The 27,600-nt window shown below is 55.7% G+C and overlaps 2 protein-coding genes across 2 annotated transcripts in view; both read left to right on the top strand.

Annotated features, from left to right (window-relative positions):
- Positions 1–1,065: 1,065 nt before the first annotated feature.
- On the top strand, positions 1,066–8,868 carry GDPD2 (glycerophosphodiester phosphodiesterase domain containing 2; the record flags this gene model as incomplete). The annotated part of the gene is made up of 15 exons (XM_084213172.1): positions 1,066–1,179; positions 2,251–2,354; positions 2,427–2,520; positions 2,741–2,800; positions 3,145–3,243; positions 3,627–3,720; positions 4,133–4,278; positions 4,761–4,843; positions 5,350–5,500; positions 6,013–6,228; positions 7,103–7,254; positions 7,595–7,742; positions 7,969–8,051; positions 8,490–8,518; positions 8,816–8,868. 15 exons carry the CDS (start codon positions 1,066–1,068, stop codon positions 8,866–8,868), a joined length of 1,626 nt encoding a protein of 541 aa, XP_084069298.1.
- A 1,152-nt stretch (positions 8,869–10,020) lies between these two features.
- Positions 10,021–27,600, top strand: part of DLG3 (discs large MAGUK scaffold protein 3) — a gene marked incomplete at its 5' end in the record, with an annotated part of 75,669 nt that continues 58,089 nt past the window's right edge. Inside the window, 4 exons of the mRNA XM_084212758.1 lie at positions 10,021–10,090; positions 12,100–12,231; positions 19,752–19,900; positions 21,498–21,647. Coding sequence (XP_084068884.1) covers positions 10,075–10,090; positions 12,100–12,231; positions 19,752–19,900; positions 21,498–21,647 — 447 coding nt within the window. The remainder of the gene's footprint in view (positions 10,091–12,099; positions 12,232–19,751; positions 19,901–21,497; positions 21,648–27,600) is intronic.

The raw sequence follows: 27,600 nt of genomic DNA, 5'->3' as shown, positions 1-27,600 counted from the left end.
GCTGGGCCAGGGAGGAGTGGGCTAGCTCTGCTCCCTCTCTCCACAGCCCAGACTGGAATGGGACACAGCTCTGTGAGGCACTCCAGCATTTGAGAGGATGTGGCTGGGAGGATGTGGTGAGCTGGCTCTCATGCCTGGCTCAGTGGTCACAGTGAAATGAGAACCAGGCTTAATCTGCAGGGTGATAGTGTTGCATAGTGAGCCTGGCCTGTTGGGGAGGTTGGGGTGAGGAGGAGCAGCTCCAGAGCAGCACAAGCAATATAGTAAAGATGGGATTTCTCTGGATGGATCGAGGAAGATCTTGTTTTGGGCTCCCTGCTTCTTCCAGCCAAGCACCAGGAATCTGGGGATCGCAGCAAAGCATCCTGGCTCTGACACCTTGCCAGCCTTGGGAGCTAAGCGGTGGCCCTGCCCTCAGCCTGGATCTCTGTGACTGTAGAAATGGGCTCCCCCACAAGCACTTGGACCAAAGCCACCCAGAGCCTGCTCAGCTGCAGCTCCTCCAGCCACACTTGGGATTCCTTGGTGTGCAGGTTGGGCTCAGAGGCTGCCAGGATGGTGCTGCAGCAGCAAGGACCTGGACCTAGGGATCAGAACAGGAACCTCCCAGGCCATGGCATGGCACTGGACAGTCCTTGCAGGTGGGGCAGCCTGAGTGTAGGGGTGCTGTCAAGCTGGCTAGGCTGCTTGCCCCTGGAGCCTGCACAGTGGTCCTGGCTCCCAGGCAGAGTGCTGAACCCTGGGCTGGGGAGTAGGCCCTGCTCCCTGCCAGCTCCAGGCTTGTTCCAGCTTGTTGGGCGAAGGGTCCCAGCACAGCCTGCTGAACAGGTTGGGCTGCACCCTGAGCTGCTTCTTTCCCTGGCACCATGCCTTGCCTGGGGACACAACCAGCAGCAGCCCCACTATGTCCCAGCACTCTGGGCCACCTGCCAGGGTACCTGGACACAAAATGCTTCAGTGCTCCATCCCCACGGGGTGGGGGCAGTGTGCTGGGAGGTCTGTGCCAACACACTGTGTGTATCCCCCACAGGACACCTGACCTTGGCTCTGGGACAGTCTGCTGCTATGGCAGACCCCCCTGGTTGCTGCTCTACCTGTGCCACCTGCCTGCTCTGCCCCTACAGCTGCCAGTGGATCACTGCCAAGAAGGAGAAGAGGAAGGGCCTGAGAACCACCAAGGTGATACCTGAGTGATGCTGAGCTGGGGCTTGCCAGCCCCTTTGTGGGAGTCTCAGAGTGCTGGCTGGGGTGGGAAAGGGCTCTGGCTGGCGTGCTCAGCCCACACACTGAGCTGCTGACCTCTTGCTGCTGCTCCTGCTTGCCAGGGCTGAGCGCCAGGAAAGCTGGGGTGCTACCTGGCACCCTCACTGTCCGGGAGCTGCCCTGGCCTGGAGCAGTGAGAGGGTGAGCTGTGCTCCTGCTGGGTGACAGGAAGGGTAGAGCAGCATTAGTGTGCTCTGCAGTGGGGCTCGCACGTGCCTGGGGCAGAGCACAGCCCTAGGGCTGAGCTGGCAAGCCGGTCCCGGGGCACCTGGCCAGGCACGTGGGAGACACAGTTCCTGGGCTGGGTGTGGCCCCACCAGGAGGGTGTCCCCAGCAATTTGTAACCTGGGAGTGGCGAGGCCCTGGGATCCTCTGAGGTCTCCGACTCCCATGGGTGTGGCTCTGCTGTGGCTTGTCCTGTCTTGCCTGGAATGTAAAAATAAGTCTGGGTTGCTAGGTGTCCCTCTGGCACCTGTGGCACCCCTCACCTCCCCCACACACGTGGCACTAGTGGCTGTGGGCAATGAAGCTGGACCCAGCCTGCAGACTCATCAGTACAAGGGCAATTCTGAGGCCCTGCATTGCTCTCTGCCCAGCTCACAGATCATGCAGCTAGAAGGGAATGGGACCTGCCTCCCCGCCCCTTCTATTTCCAAAGTCCCAGCCTGTTCCCATGGAGTGCTGCATGGGAAAGGAGGCAGTTTTGCCACAGGGGCCATCCTCCCCAGCCTGGCAGAGGCAATTTTTAGTTTGTTGTGGGACATGCTGATCCATCTTTCTGTAGCATGGGTCCAGCCAAAAGAGCCAGCCAGGGTGGCTCTGGTCCCTGTCCATGGCACAGCTGAGTGCCTGGACCCCCGGGCCATTGCCTGCTGTGAGCCCCTGTGCTCCCTGCTGCTGGCTGGGTGATACCCAGGGGTCTCAGCAACCTCCCTGGGGGCCAGGTGCCATGAGGGTACGTGTATAACTCTCATCTCTGGCTTCCAGTATGACTGCAGCTGGTTCCTTTTCCTCTTCTGCGTCTTCCTCTTCACCCTGGTGTGGCTCTACTTCGCTATCATCATCCTCAATGATTTCCACAACTTCAACGAGTGAGTAGGCTCTACATCCAGCCTTGTTCCCCACCTCACCCCCGCTCCTCTGACCTTCCCCTTTGCTGGCAGATTCATCTTCAGGCAGAGGAAGCTGTGGCTAGACTGGTCCCTGGTCCTGCTCATAGCTACGGCTGTGCTGATCAGCTACTCGTCTGTGCTGCTGGTGAGCCCTCCTGACCCCACTGGGCTGGGGGAATGGGGCTGTGCTGAGCACAGGCTGCCTGAGCTGGGAGGAGCCTGCAGCATCTGGAGCCGGGTCAGCCTGAGCACGGGCAGAGCCCCTGCCTGTGCCAGGGTGCCTGAGCTTCTGCAGCTGACTCCCGTGCCCTGTGAGGGGTGAGGTGTGGGGCACAGCCCAGGCTGACAGCTCCTTGCCCTTGCAGGTCCTCGCTTTGTGCTTGCAGCTCTGCGGCCAGCCCTTGAAGCTACACTGGGTGCACAAGGTAAGAGACTGGAGGTGCGGGGAGATGGTGCCAGCCCTGGCTGCCCTTGCACCTTCAGAAGCTGGGAGCAGCCTGCTGGGGCTGTGTATGGCTGCTGTGACCCCACGGAGTGGCTGTGTGTCCCTGCTGACCGGGGCTGCAGCTGTCAGTTCCTTAGCCACATGTCTCTGGGATGGGAATATTCCCAGTGCTCAAAGCATGGAGTGCAGAGCTCAGCTGCTAACCCAGATGGGGAAAGTGGGGTATCAGGGCTTGCAAGGGTTCATAAGGAAGGGATGAGGAGGACTCTGCCTGGCCTGCAAGATGCTGTGTGCTCCCCTAACTGCCCTGTGTGTGCCCCACAGATCCTGCTGATCCTGACTGCCCTGGTGGTGGCTGCAGCCTTCACAGGGCTGGGAATAAAGTGGGCAGAGGAGTGGAAAAGTGCACGGATCTCCCTGCAGGTGAGTCATCTCCATAGCACGGACTCCCCTGCTGTACCCAGAGCCTGACCTGTGGGCTTGAGCTCAGGGGTGCTGACTGAAGCCCCCAGCATGGCTGTGTGCACTGGGGGTTAATTCCCTGCCCTTGACTTCCACTGCCTGGCCAGGCAAGGTGCTCCTTCTGCCCCTGCAGTCCTGCCTGGAGCAGCTGCCACCAGACTGATGAATGGTGGCTGGACCAGAGCAGGGAGTCTGTTCTGTCCCCCAAGAGCCTGTCCCTCCCTCCCAGTCCTGTGGATCTTCCAGCAGTACTGGCTGCAGGGGCAGATCCCTGGCATTAGGGCATGTATGTTTGGGAACAGCCACTGGTGCTGGCTGACACCTGTGGGTTTTTGCCTCCCCAGGCAACAGGTCCCTTCCTGCACATTGGAGCTGTGGGGGGAATGACACTCCTTGCCTGGCCCCTGGCCAGCTTCATCTACCGCACCCGCAACACAGGTAACCCCCTCCGAGCTCTCCACCTGTCCCCTTGGCTGGTGCCCTGTGTCCTGCCACCCAGCTGAGCAGCACTGGTGGCAGAGTGGTGCTCAGGGAGCAGCAGGGCAGTAGTGGGAACAGGTCTCCAGTGTGGCAGTAATGCCTGCTCTTGGTGGTTTCTCATGACCAGCCCTTGTTGCAGCTTCAGCCTTCCCTGCTTTGCAGCTGAAGGAGGGCTGCAGGTGGCAGAGTGCTGCAGAAGTGCTGAGTTGGGCAAGGGCCAGGAATAAATTCACAGTGTTCCTGAGGGTGCAAGGTTTAGCCTAGGTCAACGCAGGTTGATGCCAGGTGAAACAGCCTTGGCTTATTCCTAGTGACCTACAAAATACTTCCTCTGTACCTCATCCCCTCTAAGTTCTGTCTGTGCCTGCAGGTCTCAGGGTGTTTGTGCTGCTTCTGTACTGTGCAGCAATGATTGCACTATACCTGGCTCCTTTGGGAATCACCTCCCCTTGCATCATGGAGGAGAACCAGCTGCCCCCCAAGCCAGCCCTAGTTGGCCATCGAGGAGCACCCATGGTAAGTGACCAGCACCCTGGCAGTGGTGAGGGTGGATGGGCAGGCTGCTCCACTAGGAAAAGCCAGGCTGTGCCTGTCTGTGGAGCACAGATCCTTGTGGCCACAAGTTGTGTCCAGCCCAGAACAGTGGTATCCCCACAGCAGCCAGGGCAGCTCAGGCTTGGAGGCTGGGTGAGCACACGGTGAGAAGGGAATGCAGCAGCTGCAGTACAGGGCTGCTGCCTGAGCACTGCTGGGCCAGGAGCATGCAACTCCCAGCAGAAAGCCTGGCTGTGTAGTGTGGGCCAGGGAGCAGGGACAAGGCAGGCTTTGGCTGTCTACCCCCAGTCCTTTTCCACCCCCCACCATGCCCAGGTCACCCCAGGCTCATTGTGGCTGCCCTAGAGCCCAGCCAAGCTGCTGGGTGCATCCAGGCAGGATGAGTGCCTGCCCCTGCCCCATGCTGCCCATGCTCCCTGCACTAACACCATTCCTTTTTCCAGCTGGCCCCTGAGAACACCCTCATGTCACTGCACAAGGCAGCGAACTGTGATGTGGAAGTCTTTGAGACAGACGTCATGGTGAGGTAAAGGGGCTCAGAAGGAGGAAGGGGGTTGTGTATCCTGGGATGTCACCTCTCACAGGCGGCATTCTGGAAGACACCTGGAGGACTGATTTGGAGCCTGCATTTGCAGGCAGCCCTGTTCAAAGGGCTCCGCCACTCCCACCTTCCCAGTATGGGACAGGCTCCAGCTTGGTGTCCCAATGATCTGGGAGAGGTACTGGGTTTCTGTCCTCCCCATGCAGATTGCCTTCTGGGGAGGGAGGCTCCATCAGGGGAGGGGTACTGCTTGGAAAACAGACCTTGGCTCCAGTTCATCTCATGTAATCCTGTTATTGGGACAGCCCTTTCAGAGAGCAAGGAACTACTTGGTTGGTGGCTTGGTCTCTAGGTGCACATTTTTGTGTAAAGGGCCACAAGTAGAATAAGGATGGGGGTAACTCTGGCAGGTGGTTGTGAGGGGTTAGAAATGCCAGGGCAGGGTAGGAGACAAACAGCTTACAACACTTTCCTCTGTGCTCCTTTGCCAGTGCTGATGGGGTCCCATTCCTCATGCACGACGAGGAACTCACCAGGACCACCAACGTGCAGGCTGTGTTCCCTGAGAGGGCTGCCCTGAACAGCACTGCCTTCAACTGGACAGACCTCCAGCAGCTGGATGCTGGCAGCTGGTTTCTGGAGGTCAGGAAGGTCCTTAGGGTGGCTGGTGTGGAATGGGTGCATTTTTGGTTGAAGCATTAGCCCTGCCCTGGGGCTCCTGAGCCTTTCCTGGTCCTAGCAGACACCTGGACAGGATGCAGAAGCATGCACAAATCCCTTGGGTGCAGTTATGCCCCAACCTGGGGTTTGTTCTGACTCCTCAGCTGAGTCATGGAGGAGGCTGCTTTGAGAGGGGATGTCTCATATTTGCTCTGAGCTACTCAGCCTGCCTGGGCTTGAAGGCAGCTGTGGCCAGGCTCTTCCCAAAAGGTGACTAACTACTGCTGAGCACCTTTGAATGCCCACAGGCATTGGATCTGCTTGAATTCTGTTGTTAGTGGGGAGAAGGGTACAGGTGCCCATGCATGTGCATGGGGAGGTTCCCTGTGCCTGTCTGCACTGGAGAGCACATGGAGAGGCCAGTGTAGGAAACTGAGAGAGACAGGTACCAGTTTGGGATGTGGAAGCTGACTGCCCCCCTCTCACCCTTGCAGCGGAAGCCGTTTCCCACTGTGCAGAGTCTTTCTCCTGGTGATCGCCAGGAGGCAGCTGAACAGAAGATTCCGTCCCTGGAACAGGCTCTAGAGGCAGCCAAGCACAGCAACCTCTCCATCATGTTTGACCTTCGGCCTGAGAACCACAGTGACTACCAGAACTTTGTCAATGTCACCCTGGGAGTGATTTTACAGTCAGGCATCCCGCTGGAGCAGGTGAGCTGGTCACCACCCCACCCCTGCCAGGCCCTGCTGTCACACCCCTGCCGTGGTGGGAGGTGCCCTGCCAGCCACACTGACCATCCCTGACACCCCATACACCCCATATGTGATCCCTGCTGGGCAGCCCTGTTCACCTGTGAGGTTCTCTAGCTGGGAAAAGTTACCAATAATTAGGGTTTAATGCCTACAGCTTCAAACCCCTCCAAATACTTCAGACCCCTCCAAATACTTTGGTTTCCCAGTACTGGCCACCCTGGTGTGTAAACAATGACTCAGGCTAGGGAGGAGACCAATGCTGCCAGCAAGAGCAGGAGTACAATGCTGAGGCTTTCACCTCCCCACACTCCACCACAGCTCTCCCTGCAGCTCTTGGACTCCTGCTGCACCCTCCTGTGCTCCCTTTATGTTTCATCCAACCCCTGCAGCACAGGATATGTGCTGCCCTCAGGGGACAAATCAGCACTCAAATCATGTTGCTTGGCCTTTTGGGAATGCAGAGCAGGAGGGGACATAGAAAAGACTTCTACTATAGTGGTGATCCAAGGTGCATTCTTGTGCAGAGCTGGGGATAAATGGATTCGCTTCTTGAGCCGTTCAAAGACCCAGAAAGGACTTAACTGTTGCAGATTTCCTAGGCTGGAACTGCTTTCTCCCTTCAGTGGGACCTGTACTTATTTCTTGGCTGGGGCAAGCTCTTAGGAGACTGTCCTGGCTGAGATCCTCATGGAAGTGCTGAGTGTGGAGACAGGGGGGCAGGAAGCAGCTGTCTAAGCAGGCTATGTGAGCCTGGACCTGTGAGGGAATACTGGAAGAGAGCAAACTCTCTGGAGCAACTCTCCTCTGCACATGCTCTCTGGCCCTTCCCTAGGTCCTCTGGCTTCCAGATGGGTTCAGGGAAGATGTCAAACAGCAGGCCCCAGGTGTCCAGCACATCTATGGCCGGAAGAGGGTTGAGAATGAGAAGGAGCCGGTACTGCATGTCAATCTGCCCTACCAGGACATGAGCTCTGAGGAGATCAGGTGAGAACGCTTTGTCCAAGTTCCTGGGAGCTGTGGGGGTCTGGGGACTGTCCCAGGGGCCAGCAGAGGTGAGGGTGCTGAGTACTGGTGTGCTTCTGAGAAGAGCTGGGAGTGTGCCTTGTGAACAAGTGTCCTTATCAGGCAGGGCTGGTGCAGAGGATGGAGCTGGCTGCAGTCCTCTGCCCTGCCAGCAAATCTGCCCTGGGTCTGCATCTCCAGACAGTTGCTCCATGTGACTGCAAATGCTGGATCATATCCCAAATGTACAGCCCCTTCTGGCTGTGCAGAGCGTGGTGGCACCCTGCTGTCTGCTACTTTTACCACAGCTGTCCCCACACAGGCAGTACCGCCAGGACAACATCTCTGTCAACTTGTACGTGGTGAACCAGCCCTGGCTCTTCTCCGTGCTGTGGTGTTCAGGGGTGAGCTCTGTCACCACCAACGCCTGCCAGGTGCTGAAGGAGATGAAACACCCCATCTGGCTGCTGGTAAGTGACCCCTCCATCCCTGCCCCACAGCCCTGTGTCCCAGGCACTTGTGGGTCCCTTTCTGCAGCACCCCTGTGCAGCTGCCTGAAGGGTGACTTCTGCTCACTGCTGTACTGGCATGGGAGCATGCGACCCTGTAGATGGGACTGGTGGCACAGCAGGCAGGGCTGTGCTGCAGCACACCGCCCCTAGCTGGTGTTCAGTGGCTTGTCTCATTGTCTTGCAGCCCAGCAGCACATACTTCATGATCTGGATCGTTGTAGACTGCGTTTCCTTCCTTATCATCATCTGGGCCTTTGTCCTGATGAAGTAGGTTTGATCCCTTTCCCCCTCCCGAGGTAGCTCTGTTGGGGGAGGTTGTAGTGTGCCCTGGGTGGCTGGTGAGACCCAAATCTGCTGCCACCCCTCTCTGGACTCAGATCCTGGGGGTGTGCTCTCCTGTCTGGTTGAATACGACAGAAGTGTCTGGGGGCTACTTTTCATCTCCAAGCTGCAGCTAAAAGTCTGCCTTGACCCTGCCTCAAGCTGCTGGAATTCTTAGTTCACACTTGTTAACCCACTCTGCACCCCAGGGCTTGGTGGGCTGAGGCTGGGGCTCCTGATCCTGCTCCCTTTTCCCAGTGCTGCAGGCACTGAGAGCAGCTCCCTCTGGGACTGCGGGGCCCCAGAGCCTCCAGCTGGCAGCTCCGGGGAGGGCACGGTGAGACCAGACTTGCATGCTAACATCGATCCTATTCCATCTCCTAGGAAATGTTCCCACAGGAGGCAGCCAGCGGGTGAGTGCACACGGAACGGGAGCTTCCCTCCCTTGGAGCCAGGCTCTACCTCTGGGACTCTCCCTGACAGGCAGGAAGCTTTCCCCAGCCAAACGTGACGGAGTGGTTTGGGATGGCTGGGGGAGGGAAGGGAATCCCAGCCCAGGGAGTTCCTCCTGTCCTGCCGTTAACAAGCAGCCCTGTAGGACTGCACTAGGAAATCCCACATTTCCCGAATATCCTCAAACCTGCTTTTCAGGCTACTCCGCCTGCGGGATAGTGACTGCCCACAATGCTGCTTTTTCTCTGTCTCCTCAGAGTCTGAGACGGATGTGCTGCTCACAAAGATCAACAGCTTGATGCAAGAGTGACGCCCGTGTCAGCTCTGGGGAAGGGCAGCCAGAGCCCTGCACAGCTCAAGCGGGGAGCACTCCTCAGACCAGCCTCGAGGCTCCTTTCCTCCGAACCTGCCTTCTTCCGTGGCCTTCCTGGCTCCTTTTATGGTGCACAGCTGCCCTCAGCTGAAAAGACTTGGAACTGAGTTCTCATTGCCCACTAGCAGCGAGGAACTAAAGCTTTGCAGGGTGGCCTGGGGGCAGAATATTTATGCAGCAGTGCTGGAGCTGAGACCTCTCCATTGGGGTTTGGACAGGAGCAGGGATTTGGGTGGCTCTTTGGTGCAGGGGAAGGGCTGTCTCTGGCTGTTGTCAGCAGCTCTGCAGCCAGGGATGGGACACCTGGTTTAAGGGCTGTTCCCCTGGGGGCTGCCCTTAATAATCTAAAGGATTATTGTCCCATGGCTTGAGGAATAGGAAGGGGGATGTGGAGTGGCTTTTCAAAAGACAGAGGGAAAGCTGAGCTCCTCACCCTCCCATCCTGGACACAAATCCTGTCCCTACTGCTGCTGGCTTCATCTTCACGGGACAGGGTCCTGGCACTCCGTGCAGCAGTTAATGCCTGGTGCTCGGGAAAGAGAAGGAACAGGGCTGGGGTGGTGGGTGTCAGGGACTGGCAGGACCGCGCTCACGCTCCTGCTGCTGCTCCAGGGCAGCAGAGGGAGCGGGGGGACTCGGCAGGGGTCACGTTGCAGCAGGGCCTTGAACAGGGAGAGGGGGTACCGTGTCAGTTTGACTTGTTGCTGTCTATTTATGTCAATAAAGCGGAAGAGCGGCAGACAGAGTCCGAAGGGGTGCGGCGGGCACGCCTGCGTCCTGCCTTCCGCACCTTTCCCTGCCGGCGGCGCTGCCGGCCCGGAGAAGGAGCCGGCGCAGCCCGGACGGTACCGGCCCGGGGCTGGCTCGCTCCGCGGCGCCTCCGTGCCACCTACTGCCGGCGCGGGGAACCGGCCGGGCCCTCCGAGGGGCAGCGAGGGGAGGCCGAGCGGGGCGCGGCTCCCGGGGCGCAGCCCGAGGCGGCCCGGCGGGCTCGGAGCGGCGGTGGCGGGGCGCTCCCGGAGGCGGTGCCCGCGGCCGGGGGGCGGCTCCCGGCCGGCTCGGGCGGGGCGGGGCGGGGCGGGCGGCGGCTCGGCCGCTCGCGGGCTGGCACGGAGCGGAGCGGCCGTCGGCCACGGCGGAGCGATGATCCGCCGGGAAGGTAAGGAGCGCACTGCCCGGCCCTGCCCGCCGCGCCGGGCCACCGCGGCCCCGCGCTCAACAAGTGTCTGCCCCGGCGCCGGGACCGCGCCCGGTGCTCCGCGCTCCTGCCGGGCACCTCCCGCCCTCCCTCCCCACCACGGGCGGCCGTGCGAGCCAGGGGTTAAGACCCGAGGTCTGGGCGCTCTCGCTCCACGCCCTTCTCGGGCTGTGGACACGTTGTGCTGCCGTGGCTCAGAGTGGGTGGCCGTGGGATGCTCTGCTTGCAGGTCCCTTGCGTGCTGCGGGGAGGAGAGCGGCCATGGGGGTTTGGGCTCTGCCAGAAGGGATTTCCTGTACGTGGGACTTGCATGCACCTTGAGGCACGTGGAGATGGGCCCTGGACACCATGTGCTATTTCTTGGGAGCTGTAGGAAGGGTCCTGTGGTCTCCCTGCCACGCTGGGTGCACAGCACTTGCCCAGGTCGGGAGCCAGCAGTGCCCTGCTGCAGCTGGCTGTCACCCGGTACGGGTGGCCGGCAGCACAGGGGTCAGCGCGGCGCCTGCCGCTCTTGCTACGCAGCCTGGGCTGCTGTGGGAAGTTTACACCAGGTTCACAGTCTTTGTGTCCTGGGGTGGTGGCCCCAGCTCTCCACGAGCTTCTTTAGTTCTGCTGATAAGGTCAGGAATGACCAGGCAGTGACATCTCAGCCCTGCTCACGGTATGCTGGGCAGTGTCTGAAGCCACTGTTTTATCTTGCAGAAAAGGAAGCTCTTAGTAATAGCACAGGGTTAGGATTGCCATAAAGCTCAGGGAAGTCCCTGCTTTTCCTGGAGCAAGTGTGGAGTCCAGCTCCAAGTCAGAGCTGTTCACGCTTCTCCAGACTCCTTTCCCTGTTCTGCTCCAACGATGAGTCAGTGTGGGCTGGTGACACAGGCGGGAGGACCCTCTTTCCCTTTCAGCCGAGGAGAAGCTGGAAGGCTGGGCGAGCTGGGACACCAGGTGGCACGTACCCGAGCAGACACAGGCCCCCTTGTTTGATGACCTGAATTCTCAAGAGCCCTGTGATGAGCAGGGTCATCCTTTCTGCATGAGTTCCTGGCTTAAAAGATGAGTCTCCAGCAGTGGCGGGACAGCTTCCCTGCCTTCTCACACAGACACTCTTTGTCTGCAGTCTGCCTGGGTGACAAAGGGAAACATCTACTGATGGAGCAGGGATGGTCTGAAGGTCCACAGGAGCTCACCACCTGCCTGAGACATGGGTCACATCTGAGGTCGAGGCTGCATTGGCAGCTCTGGCTCTCTGACCAGAGAAGTGTGAAGTGTCCAGGCAGAGAGATCACAGCTCCACTATTTTAGGTCCAGGGTTTTCTCATAGCTATGTCTAGCCCACTCATTAACCAAAATGTTGCTTCATGGCAGCTTCTAGCTCCCCTCCTCACCAGCATCTCCTCTGACCCCAAGGCATCATGTTCCTTTCTCACTTGTCTCCTGCTGACCCACGGCTGCTTACTGCTTTGAGCAATTCTTATTCTTCACCCTGTAGCAGCCCAAGTTTTGCCACTCCTGTAGCTGAGCTGTTTGCACTACGTGAATGGGCCTACGCTCAGCTTTGCTGCAGCCATCTGGCCCTGTGTGGGAGGCTGCAGTTCCTGCAGTAGTATTCATAGCCCTGTGCAACCAGAATGTGTCCAGCTCCTGTGCCTGGGAGGTGGCAGAAGTGTTCGGGCTGCCCAGTGCCACAGGGTTCAGAATTGAGTCAATCTGACTTTAGCCCCTGATTTTCGGGGTTGGTGGCAGAGCTGCCTGTCCTCCAGTCCCTGCCCAGGTCTCTGCTGTGGGCCCTCAGTGGCTCTCAGCAGGGTTAGCTTTCCCAGGTGTGTGTAAGGAAGGATGCTTTTGTGGCTGTCTGACTTTTAAAAATCCAGACTGGAAGGCAGCTTGAGGCATTATCCCAGGCTGAAGCCAAGCCTTCCCTTAGCATCCAACAATGTTAACAATGCCTTGTTCCTCCTGTGTCATCTCCACAGACACTGAACGGGCAGTGGAAATTCTGACCAGATACCAAAGCACCCTGCGGTCCCCGGAGGAGCAGGAGTTAAAAGCTTCCATTGGAAAAGTTTCGCACATCTTCCAAAGTGAACTCTTCCAGGCTCTGCTGGGTAAGCCCCTCCCTTGCAGTCCTTGTGTTTGGTGGGGTTTCCTGGGAGCCTGATCCCACGCTGGTGCCTGGCACTGACCAGTGCATTCTGTGGAAACACATGGCATGCAATGCCAGGGAGCTGGGCTGTCTTTCCCCTCCAGGGCTTAGGCAGGAGAAACCAGGGCTGCAATCACTGGGTGTTTGTAGAGAACAGCATTCCTCAGTCTGATTGAAGACAAGGGGCAACACCTTCTTGATCAGTCCACGCCTCATCTATCCAGCACCTGCTAAAGGATCCTGCCCTGCTGCAAGCACTCTCTGTGCAGGGCAGCCCAGGTGTGTCCAGGAAGGAAAACTAGATTTTTCTGTCTTTAAGAGAGAACCCACATGTACCCAAGCTCCTTTGGGGCACTCTGTCCTTTCTTGTGCTTAGACCCACCAGCACTTGTGAGAACACACTGTTCCCGCAGTTCCATTTCACACACGACTTAACAGCAAGGCTTATCTTGGGGCTGGACACCAGAAAATGGCATTTTGAGCACTGTATAAAGTTCTCCATGTGGACTGAGACAAATGCAGCTGAAGTCTTTCTGGACTAAGCAGCTTCTCTGTGCAAGACACATAACTATCTTGCTATTCTCCTCAAGTTCGGTTCACTGTGGGCCTTGGGAAATGCATGCAGACCTGGTGGTTTCTGTTCCTGGATCTCCTGGGAAAAAAGCTGAGTTTCTGTGGTGGGAAGGAAGGGAAAGCATTCCAGAGGCTCTGCACTCTTAGAAGAAGACCCAGGCCCAGGGTGCAGAGCTCCACATGTGCTCTGTGGCTCACTCTCAGTGCATTTTGACCCAAGGCTGTCTCAGCCCTGGTGCTCCCCCTCGCTGTTCTCTTGGCAGCTCTCACCTTTTCTTCACACCCTCTGCAGCATGAGTTCCACTTCTGTGCCTGCAGAGATGAGTTGCCAGCAGCTCCTCTGTGCTTGAGGTTTTCCATTGAAGAAGAAGTCGAATGCTGTGTCCTGAGTAATTTTATTCTATCCTTTTTTCTCTCTTGCTGTTGGAGCATCACCTGGAGACTTTCAGTCCCAGCATGTCCATTTAAAGGTCTTGTGCTGGAATGTCTGTGCCAGCAGCAGCAGAGGCATGTGCCCAAGGGTGCACTCCCCAGGGCAGGTGGGCCCCCATACTGAAGGAGCCAGTGTGCATCTCCTTTCTTATCTCTTAATTTATACAACCTGCTCTCTAAATGATCCCCAGCCTGGAGGCAAGGATCCCCAGCAGGGCTGTGACCTTGACCAACCTGACATTAGCCCAACACCCCTGGCTGCTTTTGTGTGCTGGCCAGTCCTCCTTGGGGCTGTGTGAAGGCAGCAAAGCAGCTTTCCCAAGGCCCAGGGCTGCTGCTGTTAGAGCAGAAGTGCTGTGGAGAGAGTGTGGCTGCAGAGAACACGAGCTGGCTACAGCTGCAGGCTGGCAGGCGGATGCTGCAGCGTCCCTGCTCTCAGCCGTTTGTCTTGGTGTCCTATCAGCCCTGGCACGAGGGAGTGTTGGGAGTGTCTCTTGTTTACTGGTGACCTTTTCAACTGGTTTAACAGGATATTAATTCCCCGTGCCAGAGCGAGCCTTTCTCTAGATGTGTTTACCTAAACTAGGAATTTGCATTAATTACTTCCGCCCCCCCCCCCCCCCCCCATCTCCCCCCCCTGCTGCTTCCCCTTGGAGTGTGGGCTTGTGAATGTCTCTGTCCCAGCATGGACATTGTGTCTGGCTGTGTGCTCACTGTGGCCACACACAGCTGGCACACACTGGGTTGCTTCGTGTCCACATCCATACCCACTGGAGCACAGTAACAGTACTGCAAGGGTGATGGAACATTTCTATTTTCATTTTTATTTTCACCCCTCCTTTTCCCAGTGGGCCACTGTGTCTCTGTCTGAAGTCTGCTCCGAGTCACAGGGCTGGCTCGGTGTGGGAGGAGGATTTGCAGGAGAGCACAGACACTGCTCAGTGCAGAGCTCCCATCTCATTGCCCCACACCATGTCAGAAGCTTCTGGCTCTGGAGAGGCTTTAACCTACAGAGGTCTCTCCTCTTGCAGCCTTTCAGCAACACAGCCCTGCTTTTTTCAGCCCCTGGGGAAGATGAATGTGTGAGCATGGTCCATCCCTGTCCTCAGGCTGCCTGCTCCTGCAGATAATGCTCTCCTAGAGCACACACTGGCTGGTTGAAGTTTGAGCATCAAAATGCCTCAGGCCATAGTAGAGCTACCAGCAGTGCCAAACAACATGGAGTTTGCCGAGTTAGTCCACGTGAAAAATGCTACGGATATGACTTTCTGTGTGCTTTTTTTTTAAGAATAAGTTGGTTTGGGGTCTCCAGAATCCCCAGCCTCTGTTGTGTCCTGGATGCTTCAGTGTTGTGCTGGATGGGTCAGTCACTGCGATCATACCCAGCACTGCTCTGCACATGCACCATGTTCTGCCAGACTCCTCTGAGCCCGGCCCAGCCCTTTAAACCCTTGTGACCACCTCCCTGTCCGTGTGCCGGGGGCACGCTGCCCGTGCCAGGACAGCTCCTGTGCCGGCGGTGCCACGGCTGGCTCGGCACGGCCGGGCGCTGCGGGAGCTGCTCTGCGCTGGAATGTGCCAAACCCTGCTCCGCACAAAAGAAATTCCTTGGCTGTGCAGAGGGAAAACAGGCTGTGCTGGCTCCCTTCTCCTGGCCCCTCTCTCCGTGTCTGAGGCTGTGGAGCCAAGTGCGTGACTTGCAAGGAAACAGCCCAGCAGAGGGGTGCTCCAGGAGCCTGGGCTGGGGCTATGGTGACCCCACTTTGCCTTTGCTCGGTAGAGCCCCTCTGGGAGGTGCTTGGTCTCTTGTGCTGCTGGGGAGGATGGGGCTTGCACACAAAAGCAGCTCCCTGACCTTTCCTTCCCAGAGCCGGGGCTGAAAGGGGCCGTTGTGCCCTTTGCAGTGGGAGAAGCTGGACAGGCAGGGTTTGTGTGTGTCCAGCTGTCCCAACTGCCAGCAGCCCAAGGGGCCGAGCTCCTCCCGAAAATCCTCAGGGACTCAGCTTTTCTCCTGTGCCTGAGCACCGGTCACTGCAGACCTCTGTAGGTCCTGTCAGCTGCTTGGGCTCCCAATCCTCCCCTGCAGCTCATTTTACCCCACAAAAGTTTCCTCGTGCGCATCCTGATGTGGTGAAGGCAGAAGGAGGGGCAGGCAGTGCTTCCCTGGATGCAAAACCCCAGCAAGACCTGCTTGCTAACAGCACAGCTGGGGATGGTGTAATGGCTTCACCGGGTGGCTGCAGGAGCCAGCGTGGAAAACTGGAGGAATCTGGAGGCTTCCCAACCCTGAGGACTCCTCCTCTTGCAGATTTGCCCATAGCAAGGATGGAAACTTGGAGCTTGCTTGGAAAAGATCAGCTGTGGCAGCCATGGGTGTGAATGGCAGTGGGTCAGCTGCAGGGCTGAGGTTTCTGCTTGGGGTAAATCTGCGGTGTTGCAGCTGGTGACAGTGCACACATTGGGGAAGAAATGTCATTTTCTGGAAGTGCATGTGCTGGCTGGCACAAGGGCACTGCTTTAGTGCATAGATGCTGATGCTATAGAAATATTTAATGGCATTTATTCGACGTGTGAACCCCAGGAAAAAATGGTTCTAAAAATTCTAATCTCTGTAAATCTTGAGTTACTTTTCCTTATTAGATCCAGAATGGATTTGCCTGTCATCACACAGAAACTGGGCTGTGAGACAGAACATGCAGCTTCATCTTATGCTACCACAATGTCCTCTTATGGAGGCTTTTCAGGTAGTGCTGCTCTTAAAGTGCACAGGTGAGGCAGACTTGTGTGCAATTTGTGATGCTCATAAGAAATGAGAGAAACCAGCATATATTTATATTATCTTAATGCCAAGTGCATGTGTCCTAAAATGTACTTCTGTCCTTTGCTGCCTGAACCCTGTCCACCAATCCTGAAACTCCTCTAATCCCTGGTGCCAGCAACAATTCTCTCTTCTGGCAAGCACCTAAACTGGGCTGAGGGTTTTGGAGGTGGAGAGTGGCTGCTTCAGGGGACAAGTTTCCTGCCCTTCAGGCTCCTTGCCAGCTGGGTTGCCCAAGGCTGTGTTCCTGCAGCAGATGGGTGACAAACAGGGGTGCCGGCAGCAGCACACCCCCACAATGGAGCCCTTCAAATCCTGTTTTCATTCTTGCAAAGTTTTGTGTGTTCCCAGCGTAATCCATGCAGCCAGAAGCTGCTGCTATCCTGTTACGCAATTATTATTTTTATAACCAGAGGGAGAGATGGTTTAGCACGAAAACAAAGTCCAGTTTCTCTGGCTGTGAAGTGAGGGCTTGCTGCGACCTCATGTCTGGTTTGGGAGGATTTCAGGGCCTGCCAGCAGCCTGGGGGCTGTGGAAGGGGTGCCCCAGGTGCAGTGGGTACATCTGGGGACTCCCACTCCTCCCATCGTTGCCAGCTGCCACATGTCTCTCAGGGCACAGGACAGAGCCTGGCAGCACAAAACAGCAGCTCCAAAAGTGGCAGTGATGCCAGGCAGTGGCACGGTGCTCCCTGCACTGGGGCAGTCACAGAGCCTGGCTGGGCTGCCCTTGGGCACCCAGCTGCTCTGCCAGCAGCTGAGATTTGTATCAGCTTTGCCCCTACAGCTGGGAGCTCAGCAGACCAGGCAGCCCCTGGGAGCGGGAAGATGGGAGTTGAAGCTGCTCTTGTCCCATCTGCACCAGGGATGTGCTGCTGCAGTGCATGAGCACGTGGTTAAGCACCGGGAAAGAGGATGGGGAATTGTGCCTGGGCGTGCAGCCCTGCTGTGTGAAAGCAGCCCTGGTGTCATGGGCAGAGTGGGAGCTTCAGACAGAGTTTATTATAAAACTCCTCCTGTTGAGTCACGAGGTGAAGAAAGGACACCCTTCCTTTCTAAACTCATCCTCAAAGAGGAGCCTGGGTGCAGCTGGATCCAATTTAGCCTCAGACTTTGTCAAGGGTGTATGTCTAAAGGATTATATAGGTGTAACTGAGCCTTTATACAACTTTGTCTCACAGGATTAAGGATGATAAACCTAATGTATTTATATAAATATATTAAATTATTTGTTTAAATTTATTATGATAAGGATTAGAGTAAAAAAAGAGCTTAATCAGAATTACTTAGTAAACAATATGGATAGCTATAACTACTAGTGTAGTGCACTGTTTTTGAAGCTATATTAAAGCTAGCTAAACAACTACTAAGTAGAGATTGATGTCACTCATCCATACCAATGACTGAGGGCAAATCTCTTTGACTCAGCCTCGAGGAGTGACCTTGAGGGGTGTCCCCACTCAAGGGAAGGATCTTCACACAGCTTAGGGAGGTATGATAGAAGTCCTCACTGTGCAAAAGTGTGACTGGCCTTTTATAGTATAAAGTGATTGACTGTCCCTCATGTGCATTTTTTAGATTATTAGTCAGCAAAATATGCTTTGTGCTGAAAAAGGTGTGAGCAGCTCTTTCATTTCTTCTTCTCACCACTCCTGACTCTCACTTCCATCAGAGTGCACATCCTTGCTGCTCCCAGCTCCAGTCAGGGAGCATGTCTTGCCTGTCATCGTGGTGTGGTCTGACAGTTTGGTCAAGCTGTATTTTTCAGCACTAAGAACAGCATACCCTCCTCACTTGATCTTATTACTGCTTAGCAGACCCTCCTCTCTCAGGCCTTCACTGATGAACCTGTAAGACAAATTTCCAGCTGCTGTGTCCCTGCTTAGGCAGAGCATCCTGCTGCAGCCAGGGACCAGCCTCAGGCAGTGGCCAGCGTGTCCCTGCTTGCACTGCCAATGCTCACCAGATTTCCTGTTGAAATCTTTGTGATGTGGGTGTTTAATACCTCGTGATGCCAGGCTGTGGCATAGTTTCAGGTGAGAAATCACAGACTGGAGGGCAAGTGCAGGTGCTTCATCCAGGAGCTCCCAGGGAGTGCCACGGGAGTGGCCACATCCCCCTCCAGCTGAGAGCCACAGTTTGCCCCTCCAGTTGCTCACAGAAGTGGAGCTCTCCACTTCCTCCACAGCAGATGCAGGTACAGAAAATAATCTCAGGTTTCTGTTGTGTCTTTTCCTGCTTCAAGTGCTCATTTATGCTGCCTTGACTTTTTGGCCCTGCAGACTCTGCCAGGCTTCCTGTTTCCCAGGTGCTTGAAGGGATTTACGACTTTTTTTATGGCTTTTGGAAGGCGTTTACCAAACTCTTTTGGCTGACCTCTTGGAGCTTTACCTTTAACCTGACAGCATTTACACTCCATTCTGGTTTTCTCATTTAGATGCAGCTTCAGCAGCTTAGATGAATGTCTTCTCATTTTCAATAGCTTCTTTTCCTCTGCAGTCAAGCCTTGCTTTCCTCCCTTTTGCCTTTACGGTATCCTCCAGCCAGACACTCCATGTCCATTCTGATGTCCCAGTGGGTCTCTCTGAACAGGCTCAGAGCCTCCCACAAGTTTTTGTTACCCCTTTCAGTTTCTTCATAAAAACAAGTTCTCACTTTTGATGTAGTTTCCTTTCTGAAATTAAAACACTTCTGCAGTGGATATATTGACCACTCTGGAGGTGCTGGCTCTGGAGATAACAGGGGGCTGCCAGAGGCCAGCAGCTGCCTGAGTGTGCAGCAGTGGGAGCTTCCTTAGGGAGGAGCAGAGCCCACTGCAGCCCTTCTGCTCCCTGAAATCCTCTGTGTGTGACCTGGAGAGGGTAAAATCCTCCTGGCTGGGCTAGAAGAGGGTCTGGGCTCCCACCTCTGGAGCTATACCTGGGCAGCTGCTCTCAGGTCCCACTTTCACCCTATAACTGTCTCTGGAGCAGTGAGGGCTGGCATACCCCATTTTCATGCCTCTCTCTAGAGCCACTGTGGTTTACAGCAGCAGACTCAGGTCCTTGGAGCCCAGAATGAGGGTGCTTGATACCTGTTGAGGCAGTGTGCAGGTGGAAGAGGGGAGATATCAGGGAGGGAGCTGGGGTTAGCAGAGCTGTTTGAATGCCCTGTGGCTTCTCTGCCTGTCCCCCTGGGAAGGGAGCCCCTCCACAGGGTGATGGGGGGCTGTGATGGGGAAGGAATAGCCCATCAGTGTCAGGGCAGGCAGGCAGGGGCTGCCTGGTGCAGGAGGCTTGTCAGAGCAGCAGGGACAGGGGACCATGCCTGGGGCTGGCACAGCCTGGAGGAGAGCAGGATGGGCTGGGTGCTGGATTGATGCTGCTGAGCAGAGTTTGCTCTTAGTCCCTGTGGCCTGTGTGGTCACTGCTCTGTGGACAATCCCATGCCTTCCAGAGCCATGGGCACTGCACGGTGAGCCAGGCACCCCACTACACCTCCTGCCTTGCACAGGGGTGTGGGGGGCAACACAGCAAGCACAGGGGGCCAGCAGAGCCCTCTCACAGAGGGCTCAGACCCTGGGGACAGAGTGGAGGTCACAGGTGCTGCACCCCACAGAGGCTGCTGTCAGGCATCAGGCTGTCCCCAGTCCTGAGGATGTTTCTCCTGCTGTTTTGCAGATATCCATGAATTCTACGATTTCACGCTGCGCTCTGCACCCGAGCAGTCGCCGAGCCCGCACGCACATCATGGCACAGCCAGGCAGCAGCTTGGGGGCAGTGAGCCCAGCTCCACAGCCACACCCAGAGAGCCCCAAAACCTGCCTGAGGTAAGAGCCACCCTCGTGGTGCTGCAGGGCCAGACCCTGCACATTCCTGTGCCGAGAGGGACTCAAGGGGAACACGGGCTGCTGGCCACCACCCCTTGCCCAGATCACATCCAGGCTGTTTCCACATACTCTCTGTGATAGCTTGTCTCATTAATGAGGCAACCTCTCTGGTTCACAAGTGTTAATTGAATTACTGGTAATGTGAACAGCTCCAGCTCTGGCTCCTGCTCTGCAGTTGCAGCTGGATTATTTGCTCCTGTCTGACACTGTCTCCCATGGAGGCGTTTCAGCTCTCTGATCCAGCCACTTTTGATAAGTGAAGTAGGTTGAGTCTTTCAAGTTTCCCTTTTCAGGATTTTTCCCCAGCTTTCAGATAACTTGTGTCTCTCTTATTTGCATTCTCTTCAATTTTCAACAGCGTTCTAAAAGATACAGCACCAGGTGGAGAGGCAGGAATTGAGCAGTAGGGTCTCAGTTATCTCAAAGGCAACAAGGTAAATAAAATTGCCTCGTGTCTTTGCAGGCCTTCTTTCCATCCCCCACTTACTGCCTCCATCCCCCACTCACTGCCCTGCCATGGGATGCTGTAGGATCCCCCTAATCTAGGGATACACTTGTGCAGATGCAAAATTTCAGGGATTCCTCCTTTCAGTGAAATAACCCTATCAGATAAACACCATTTTCTGCCTCAGAGATTGAACTGGCTTCCCATCATATACCTGGGGGTACTCCAGATTTAAGTGTCACACAGCAAAGATGGAGCTGAATGATATCATCTAAGGAAGAACTTTAAAGGAGTTTGGGGATCAAGAACAAGGAGGACAAAACAGCCCACAAGCACTGCAGGAGATATTTGTGTTCCTCTGATTCAGGAACTGCTATAGTCCCATTTTTTCTTGACCCCCTTCACATTGTCAGTCCCTCTAGTTAAAGTCAAACCTGCAACTCTAGTATGTGTTTAAGAACAAATTTTTAATGCTGTTATGCCATAAGCAGTGGGATCCTGCTTTGGTTTTTTTGGGTGTGCTGTAGCCTTGATCCACCCAACAGTGAAACTCTGCTGGCAATAGCCACCAGTGTCTGTGGCCAGGCCAGTCTATGAATCCCCAAGATTGAACAAGGACATTGAAAAGTCAGTGTGGAAACAAGCAGGGAAGCAACTGTGGGCCTTGCACAAGTAGTGTGAACGATGCCCCTGCTCCTTCCACTGTGCCCTGTCTATAAGGGGGATGAAAAAAGCAATCCAGTTGCAGGGCTTCCTGGCACTGAACACAGCCCAAGCCACTGACACCATCAAATATCTCCTTTCCCCCAAAAAATGTGTTTGAGATGTCTTGTGTTGCTGAAACATGAAATGCAACCCAGCAATGGCACAGTCCCAGAGTCAGGGCCCAGCAAACCTCCACCATTGCTTGCAGTGACCCTGCTGACGCTGGGGCCAGTGCCGGGCAGGCTGATATGAGAGGGGGGATGCCCATCAAAGGCACCATTCCCCTTGCATGGGGAAAAGCTCCTTTTGGCCCTTCCAGAAGCAGTGGAGAGCCTGGAGGCAGCTGGCCTGGCCTACCCACGTGTCCCCCCACTTGTGTCGTTTCAGGGCTGCTCCTGGGACCGTGAGCAGAGGCTGGCCACAGGGGACAGCGCTGCGGGGACGGCGCCCCGGCTGGTGCGGGTGACAGCACGGCGGACGGAGGCACCAGCCAGTGTCTGCAGCCTGGTGCTCAGCTCTCACAGCACCCTGCCCCAGGTGAGCCTCCGTGCGCCCCACGCCGCCTCCCGCCCTGCCTGGCACTGAGGGGACAGCGCCGGAGCCACGCGCTCTCAGCACCGCGGGTGCGGCGTGTCCCTCCCCTGGGGCTGGCGGCGTGTCCTCCTGCCTGTTCTGCTGATGCTCACATCAGAAAATCGAGCAGTCGCTTGTGCCAGGGGCTGGACAGCACTGAAATCATCCCCTTGCCTTAGCACTTGTGCCAGCCCTCAGGGCTGGGAGGGCAGGTGGATGTGGCGCAGGAATAACGAGGCTGCGTGGAGCTGGAAATCCTCCCAGGCCCGTCCCTCTCGCCCCCGGCGCTGGCACGCTCCCACGTTGCAGATTTCCATATTTTTTTCTCCGAGCTCTTAAATGGCAGGTCCGTTCCTCAGCTTCCCGGGAGCTTTTCTCTGCTGTCTTATTTACTTGGAAACACCATTTATTTGGATGTGCATCGTAAAGCTCAGCCTCCGCCTGGTGCAAGAAAATCCTTTGGGCTACGCATTTGAGGGGAGTTTTAGGGATGAGTGAAGGGCAAAATGCACTTTTGGGAAGGATGAAGTGGCCAGGAAGAATGGAGCTCACCACAGATTTAAAATTATATGAAAATGTTGTTTTTCTTGGCAAAGTTTGAAATGATGCTTGTTTGCTAAGTCTAAGTATTCTTCCAAAATATTTTAAATACAAAAATTGCACTGCCTCTCTTCTGTCCTTTTTTAAATGTTTCCCTTCTTTTTCTGGACTGCAATAAAATGGGTAACACCCCATTTTTTTTCTCTTACTGTTTAATTTCTCCTTTTCTCTTGTTTCTCTCTACATTTTCAATCATTCACCATATCTTTAGCAGTTTTTGAAGGGCGAGACAGTGGTTTTCTGAATATGACAAGAAGATGAGCTTGGCTGCTGATTTCCATTTGCCAGTGGGTGGGAAACACCACCACAGGGGAATCACAGGGCAACACCCATGAGGGGTTGAGAGCCTGAGCAATTGGGAACAGATTCTGTTGTGATTTTAAGGGATTTTCTTCCTAACTGTCCCAGGCCATGAAGTACAGCAGCTCTTGCATCCAGCCCCAAATGTCTGGCTGAGTTGCAATGTCTCCTTTAGCAGCAGACACCTAGTTTTGATTTTAAGGCTTCATGCAATGGGGAATCTGCTCTGTCCCTGGCCTGGCTGGCCTGATGATTATTTATCCTTCACATTAAAATTCTGTATTTTACTGTTAGCCTGTATTTCTCTTGGTTTAGCTCCCAGCACCAAGGAAATTTTGCTGCCTTTGTTTGCTAGGATGAAGGACCTTGGCAATCAGAATGTTCCCAACATGTAGGTATTTATAGATGCATCTAAGTTCCCTCTTAACTTTCCCTTAGATAAACTAAACAGATTGGCTTCTTCACTCGCTCGCTGTTGAGGCAGGTTGTTCCAGACCTGAAATAATTCCTGTCATTCTTTTCACCCTCCTTCTTTCCTAGCCTGTGTCAGCATGGGGCAGTCCTTGGCGCCAGATGCTGGAGCTTTAGGGGTCACCCATTTGCAGGGGCTGCAGCTGCCAGCCCTGAGCAGGGGGTCACTGCCCTGAGATGGAGGAACAATGGGGACCTGGGTGGGCAGACTGGGATTCTGGGAGCACTGCACTCTGGCAGGGCTCTCATCTGCAACCTCCTTCATCCCAGAGGATGGTCATTTCACAGCATGGCTGCAGGCAGAGCAGGGAGCTGGAGGTGAAAAGCTGTGAAGATGGTAGTGTTCAGTGCCAGGTATTGCCATGCCTGTAGTCCTGCCTGAAACTTGGCTTTCTGCAGAAACCCAGCAGCTTTCTTGAAAACTGGAGCCAAGCAGTGCTGGAGAGCTGCAGGCTCGAGCAGAGCTGCTCTGCAGCAGCCCCTGTGCTGGGATGCAGAGTTCTTCATCACAGTGGTGAGCCTTTCCCTGGATGTCACCTTCACTGCTGAATACAAGCCTTGCCCTGACAGAGGGAAGCATTTCCAGCAGTTCCCCAGGAGACAGGATCAGGTGCCTGGGGCAGGCTGTGCTGCTGGACCACAGCACAGGCCCTGTTTCTCCTCCTTCACTCCTGCATGAAGGCACTGAGGACACCTCAGCTCCTGCCAGCATCAAATCCCATGTCAGTTCTCAACAGCAACAGCATGCAGGACAGCACCAGGGCTGCACAACACCTACACACCCAGCTCCTGCCCTGCTCCATGGGGACTTACTGCTTTTCAGCCTCCAGTGTGTGCTTTTTATGCCACAGGCATTTCCAAAGCAGGTTTCAGAAAAATACCTGAGCTGGCCAGTGGCATTTGGAGGAACCAGGGAAGCTTTTATAAGTTAATGATAGTTAATGCTAGGGCAGGGGAGCACCAGCTGCCACCCTGGTGCCATCAGCCCAGGAATGAGAGCTCTAGTGGACACCCTGCCACTGATGAAAGGCAACACAATGAACTGGCTTTTCCTACCTGAAGTAAGTGCAATTCTCTTACTGCATCCATCAATGTAAGTAAGTTTCCCGTTGCCCTGGCTTTGTCCTCTCCCCTGCCCACAGCTCTCCATGGCAATATTAACAGAGCAAAAGCTACCATGACCTGCTTCAGCCAGGAAGATGCATGTCAAAGAGATTGCCTCTCCACACAAATGCTTCCAGGAACAGGAAATTTCTGCCTGCTGGCAAGGATATGGGTGTGCTCTGAAGAGCCCTGCAGCGTGCAAATGGCTGCTACAAAGGAAGAGGTGCCGGTAAATACAGCAACAACATGTGCTTCCTGTTGAGGCTTAGTGGGTTGAAACCATCTCTCCATGACAAAGTGGATATTCAGCTCTCAACGGGGCAAGAGCAAAGGGACTTTGCCAGATAAAAAGCCCTGTTGAGGCTAATAGAGGCAAAACCCTGCCTGAGTTCTGGGGCTTGTGGGGTTTTATTTGCTGAATCCTTCATTTCAGCCTTTTCCCGAGCCCTGTGGTTGCCTCAGCAGGGCTGCTCAGGGCTCATGAGCTGTGGGAAGACTCAGGAGGACGCTCCTGTGGCCGGTGTCACTCGCCTGTGCTCCCAGGCTGCCAAGGAGGCTGCTGCTCTCCGTAAACGCCGCTTTCATCCTCTGTGCAGGGAGCAGCCAGCTGTAAAGATAAATGAAAGAGGAACAATGCCGCTGATGAGCAGAGCTTTGCGCCTGCGAGGAAGCGCTGCTCTTCCCCTGCCACCCTCTCCCGCTCCCCAGCGCGGCTCCGCAGCCGCTGTGACTCCATCCCTGTCACCGCGCCAGTGCGGGGCCGCCCCTCCGCCCCCGCCTGCCCGAGCATCCCTCCCGCCTGCCGAGGCGTTCCTCGGCTCACAGCTCTGCCCTGCCTCAGCCTGACAGCTGACACGGAGCAACAGCAGGTCCTGATATGATGGAGAGTGCGAGGAGGCTGCCTCAGAGGACAGGCACTCCATGCGTGCCCGCAATCGCCGGTGAATAGGAGAGCTCGCTGGCAGGGGTCACTGCTGCTCCGGCAGGCTCCGGCTGTGTGCGGAGCCTCTGAGCGCCCCGCAGCGTGAGAGCGGAGCTCTGCGCTTCAGCCCTCCGGGGCTGAGGCCAGAGATGCCCCGGTGCCCCTCCCTGCGTCCCAGGGAGGACACAGCTCCGGCAGAAACGCCCGGTCAGGGTGTTAGGAGCCCTCAATGCTGCACCTGCTGCGGAAGAACGGAAGAAAATGCGTCCTTCTGCCCCATAGCCCACGGCCCAAGTGCCGGACAGGTCCATGGAGCTCCCTGGGGCATTTGGCAGAGAAAGGCAAGCTGAGCCGCCAGCGTGGCGACCGGCTGTCTGCTTCTCCGGTCCTTCTCTCAAGTGTTTTTTCCTCTTTCCCAGTGTGCCTTTGGCCGGACCGAAGGGCGTTCCCGTGCTGTGCACCTTTGCCTGGCGGGAGCGGAGGGTCAGGACGGGATGGGCGTGTGGCAGATACTGCAGCTGCAGAGATGTCGGCTGTGAGCTCCCTGCTCCCCTGCCTTGGCTGCAGCCTCACCGCTCTCCATTTTCTCTGTGACATACAGCAGAGGGGAAGCACCACGGAGCTGTTTGCTGTTGCATGGAGCGTCAGGGAGATGAAGCAGATCTCTGGTGTGGGCGAACGTCTGACAGTGAATGCAGCCCCAGCGAGAAGCCCCTGTCAGGTTGCTCGGTTGCATGTGCCCTGCTGTCCCCAGCACCCCATGCCCTCTCTGTGGGCTGACTGGGCAGGCAGCTGAAGCCATTGCTGCAGGCCGGACTTTACCAGGCCACTGCTTTATCTCGACCTGAGCTCATCAGCATCGGCCCTGCAACCCCAAAATCCCAGGAAGCAGCTAATGCTCAAGCAGTGGGACCACAGAAGCAACCAGCTCCTGGGGGAACTCTTCCCTCCCCATTGCATCCCCAAAAGGGGGATGCAAAAGGGAGAGCATGTTTCTTTTAGGAGAAGCAGAGAAGAAAAGCAGCAACCCCCAGCCCAGAGGCTGTTGCCCAGTGTCACCTGAGCCACTTTGTGCCCAGAGGTTGCTTCAGGGCATTCAGATGCTCTCCAGCGATTTTGTGTTTTGACATTGCAGACACAGGCTCAGAAGCCAAAGTGCTGAACTCAAGAGGGTGTCTGTCTGTAGTAGCACACACAGATTGAGCCACACATCAGCCCTGCACAGCAGGGACACCCAGCTGGGCAGCCTGTGTCCCATGGATGCTGCTGCTCAAAGAGGGGGTCAGCAAGGGCTGTGTCAGTAAGAGCTGTCACTTCAGTGGACATTTTGGGGTTGAATGGCCTCAGCTTTACTAGAGGCTCTTGCTATTCCTGCTGGAGAGATGGACATGCTTAGACTTCAGTTCTCCCAGCTCAATATCCAGCTTCAGCAAAGGATGAAGAAATCAGCAGAGCCACCAGGCTGTCAAACCAAAATCTCATGCATGGTCACCTATTCCTACTCTACTTGGGGACTTTTTGTCTAAAACCAGCAGCAAAAGGAAGATCCTTGCAGACACAAGGTGTTTCTGGCTGTGCAGCATAGGAAAATCTTGATGGATGTGGTGTCTCCATTCACCCAAGTCATTGTCACTGTTTTGAAGGTATATTGATGATGTGAGTGCATGCAGCTCTCCCCATGCAATGGCAGAAAAGGAACAGTGAGGGGGAGGCTCTGGGGAGTGTCCAACAGGGAGCCATGCTCCAGAGCCATCCATCCATCCATCCATCCATCCATCCATCCATCCATCCATCCATCCATCCATCCATCCATCCATCCATCCATCCATCCTCCCTGCAGATCAGTGCTTCAGCTTTGCCTCCATGTAGTGTCTGCATCTGCCTGTCCCCAAGGGAGCACAGCTGCTGGAGAACTTGCACACTGATGAGATTCACACTCCATGTGTAGCTCTGAAATCAAGAACCAAGACCATTCACAGGCATCTCCAGCAGCATGGGGACTGATCAGGGGCCAGACCCATCGGTGTCTTGGCCAGGAGCTGTGAGGTCCTGCACTGCCTCTGCTGGGTCTCTACTCTGCTCATCAAGTTTCCCAAATGTGCTGATGCAGGGTCCACAGAGCAGCACCAGGTTCCTCCTTCCCTGCTCTGCCTTGTTAGGTGGTTGACCATATTCCTGCTGCAACCAAAGCAAAGTGCTGGAGCCTGTCTCCAGTAGCACAGACCCACCAGGGGCTCAGGAAACGTGGAACTAGAGCATGGGATGTGCCACCCTCTCCTCCACCCCTCCACATTGCAACCCCAGCACCTCAGGAGGGTGAGGACAAATGCCCCCGGTGCATTTCTGCAAAACAAACGAGCTCTCCTCACCATTTTTATAGAAACAAACCAAGCTTGAAGGCAGAGCCTAGCAGGCCAGCTGCTTTCTGTCTGGAGTGCTGGAGCTGGGGGAACGTCACTGCATCTTAATGGCATCAGGCTGGACAGAGATCAGGATTCTGGTGGCAGAGGCAGTACTGGC

This window comes from Fringilla coelebs, assembly GCF_963513975.1.
Source record: "Fringilla coelebs genome assembly, chromosome: 11".
NCBI lineage: Eukaryota > Metazoa > Chordata > Aves > Passeriformes > Fringillidae > Fringilla > Fringilla coelebs.
The sequence above is the reverse complement of the archived record's forward strand: the minus strand, read 5'-3'. Positions and strand labels throughout refer to the sequence as shown.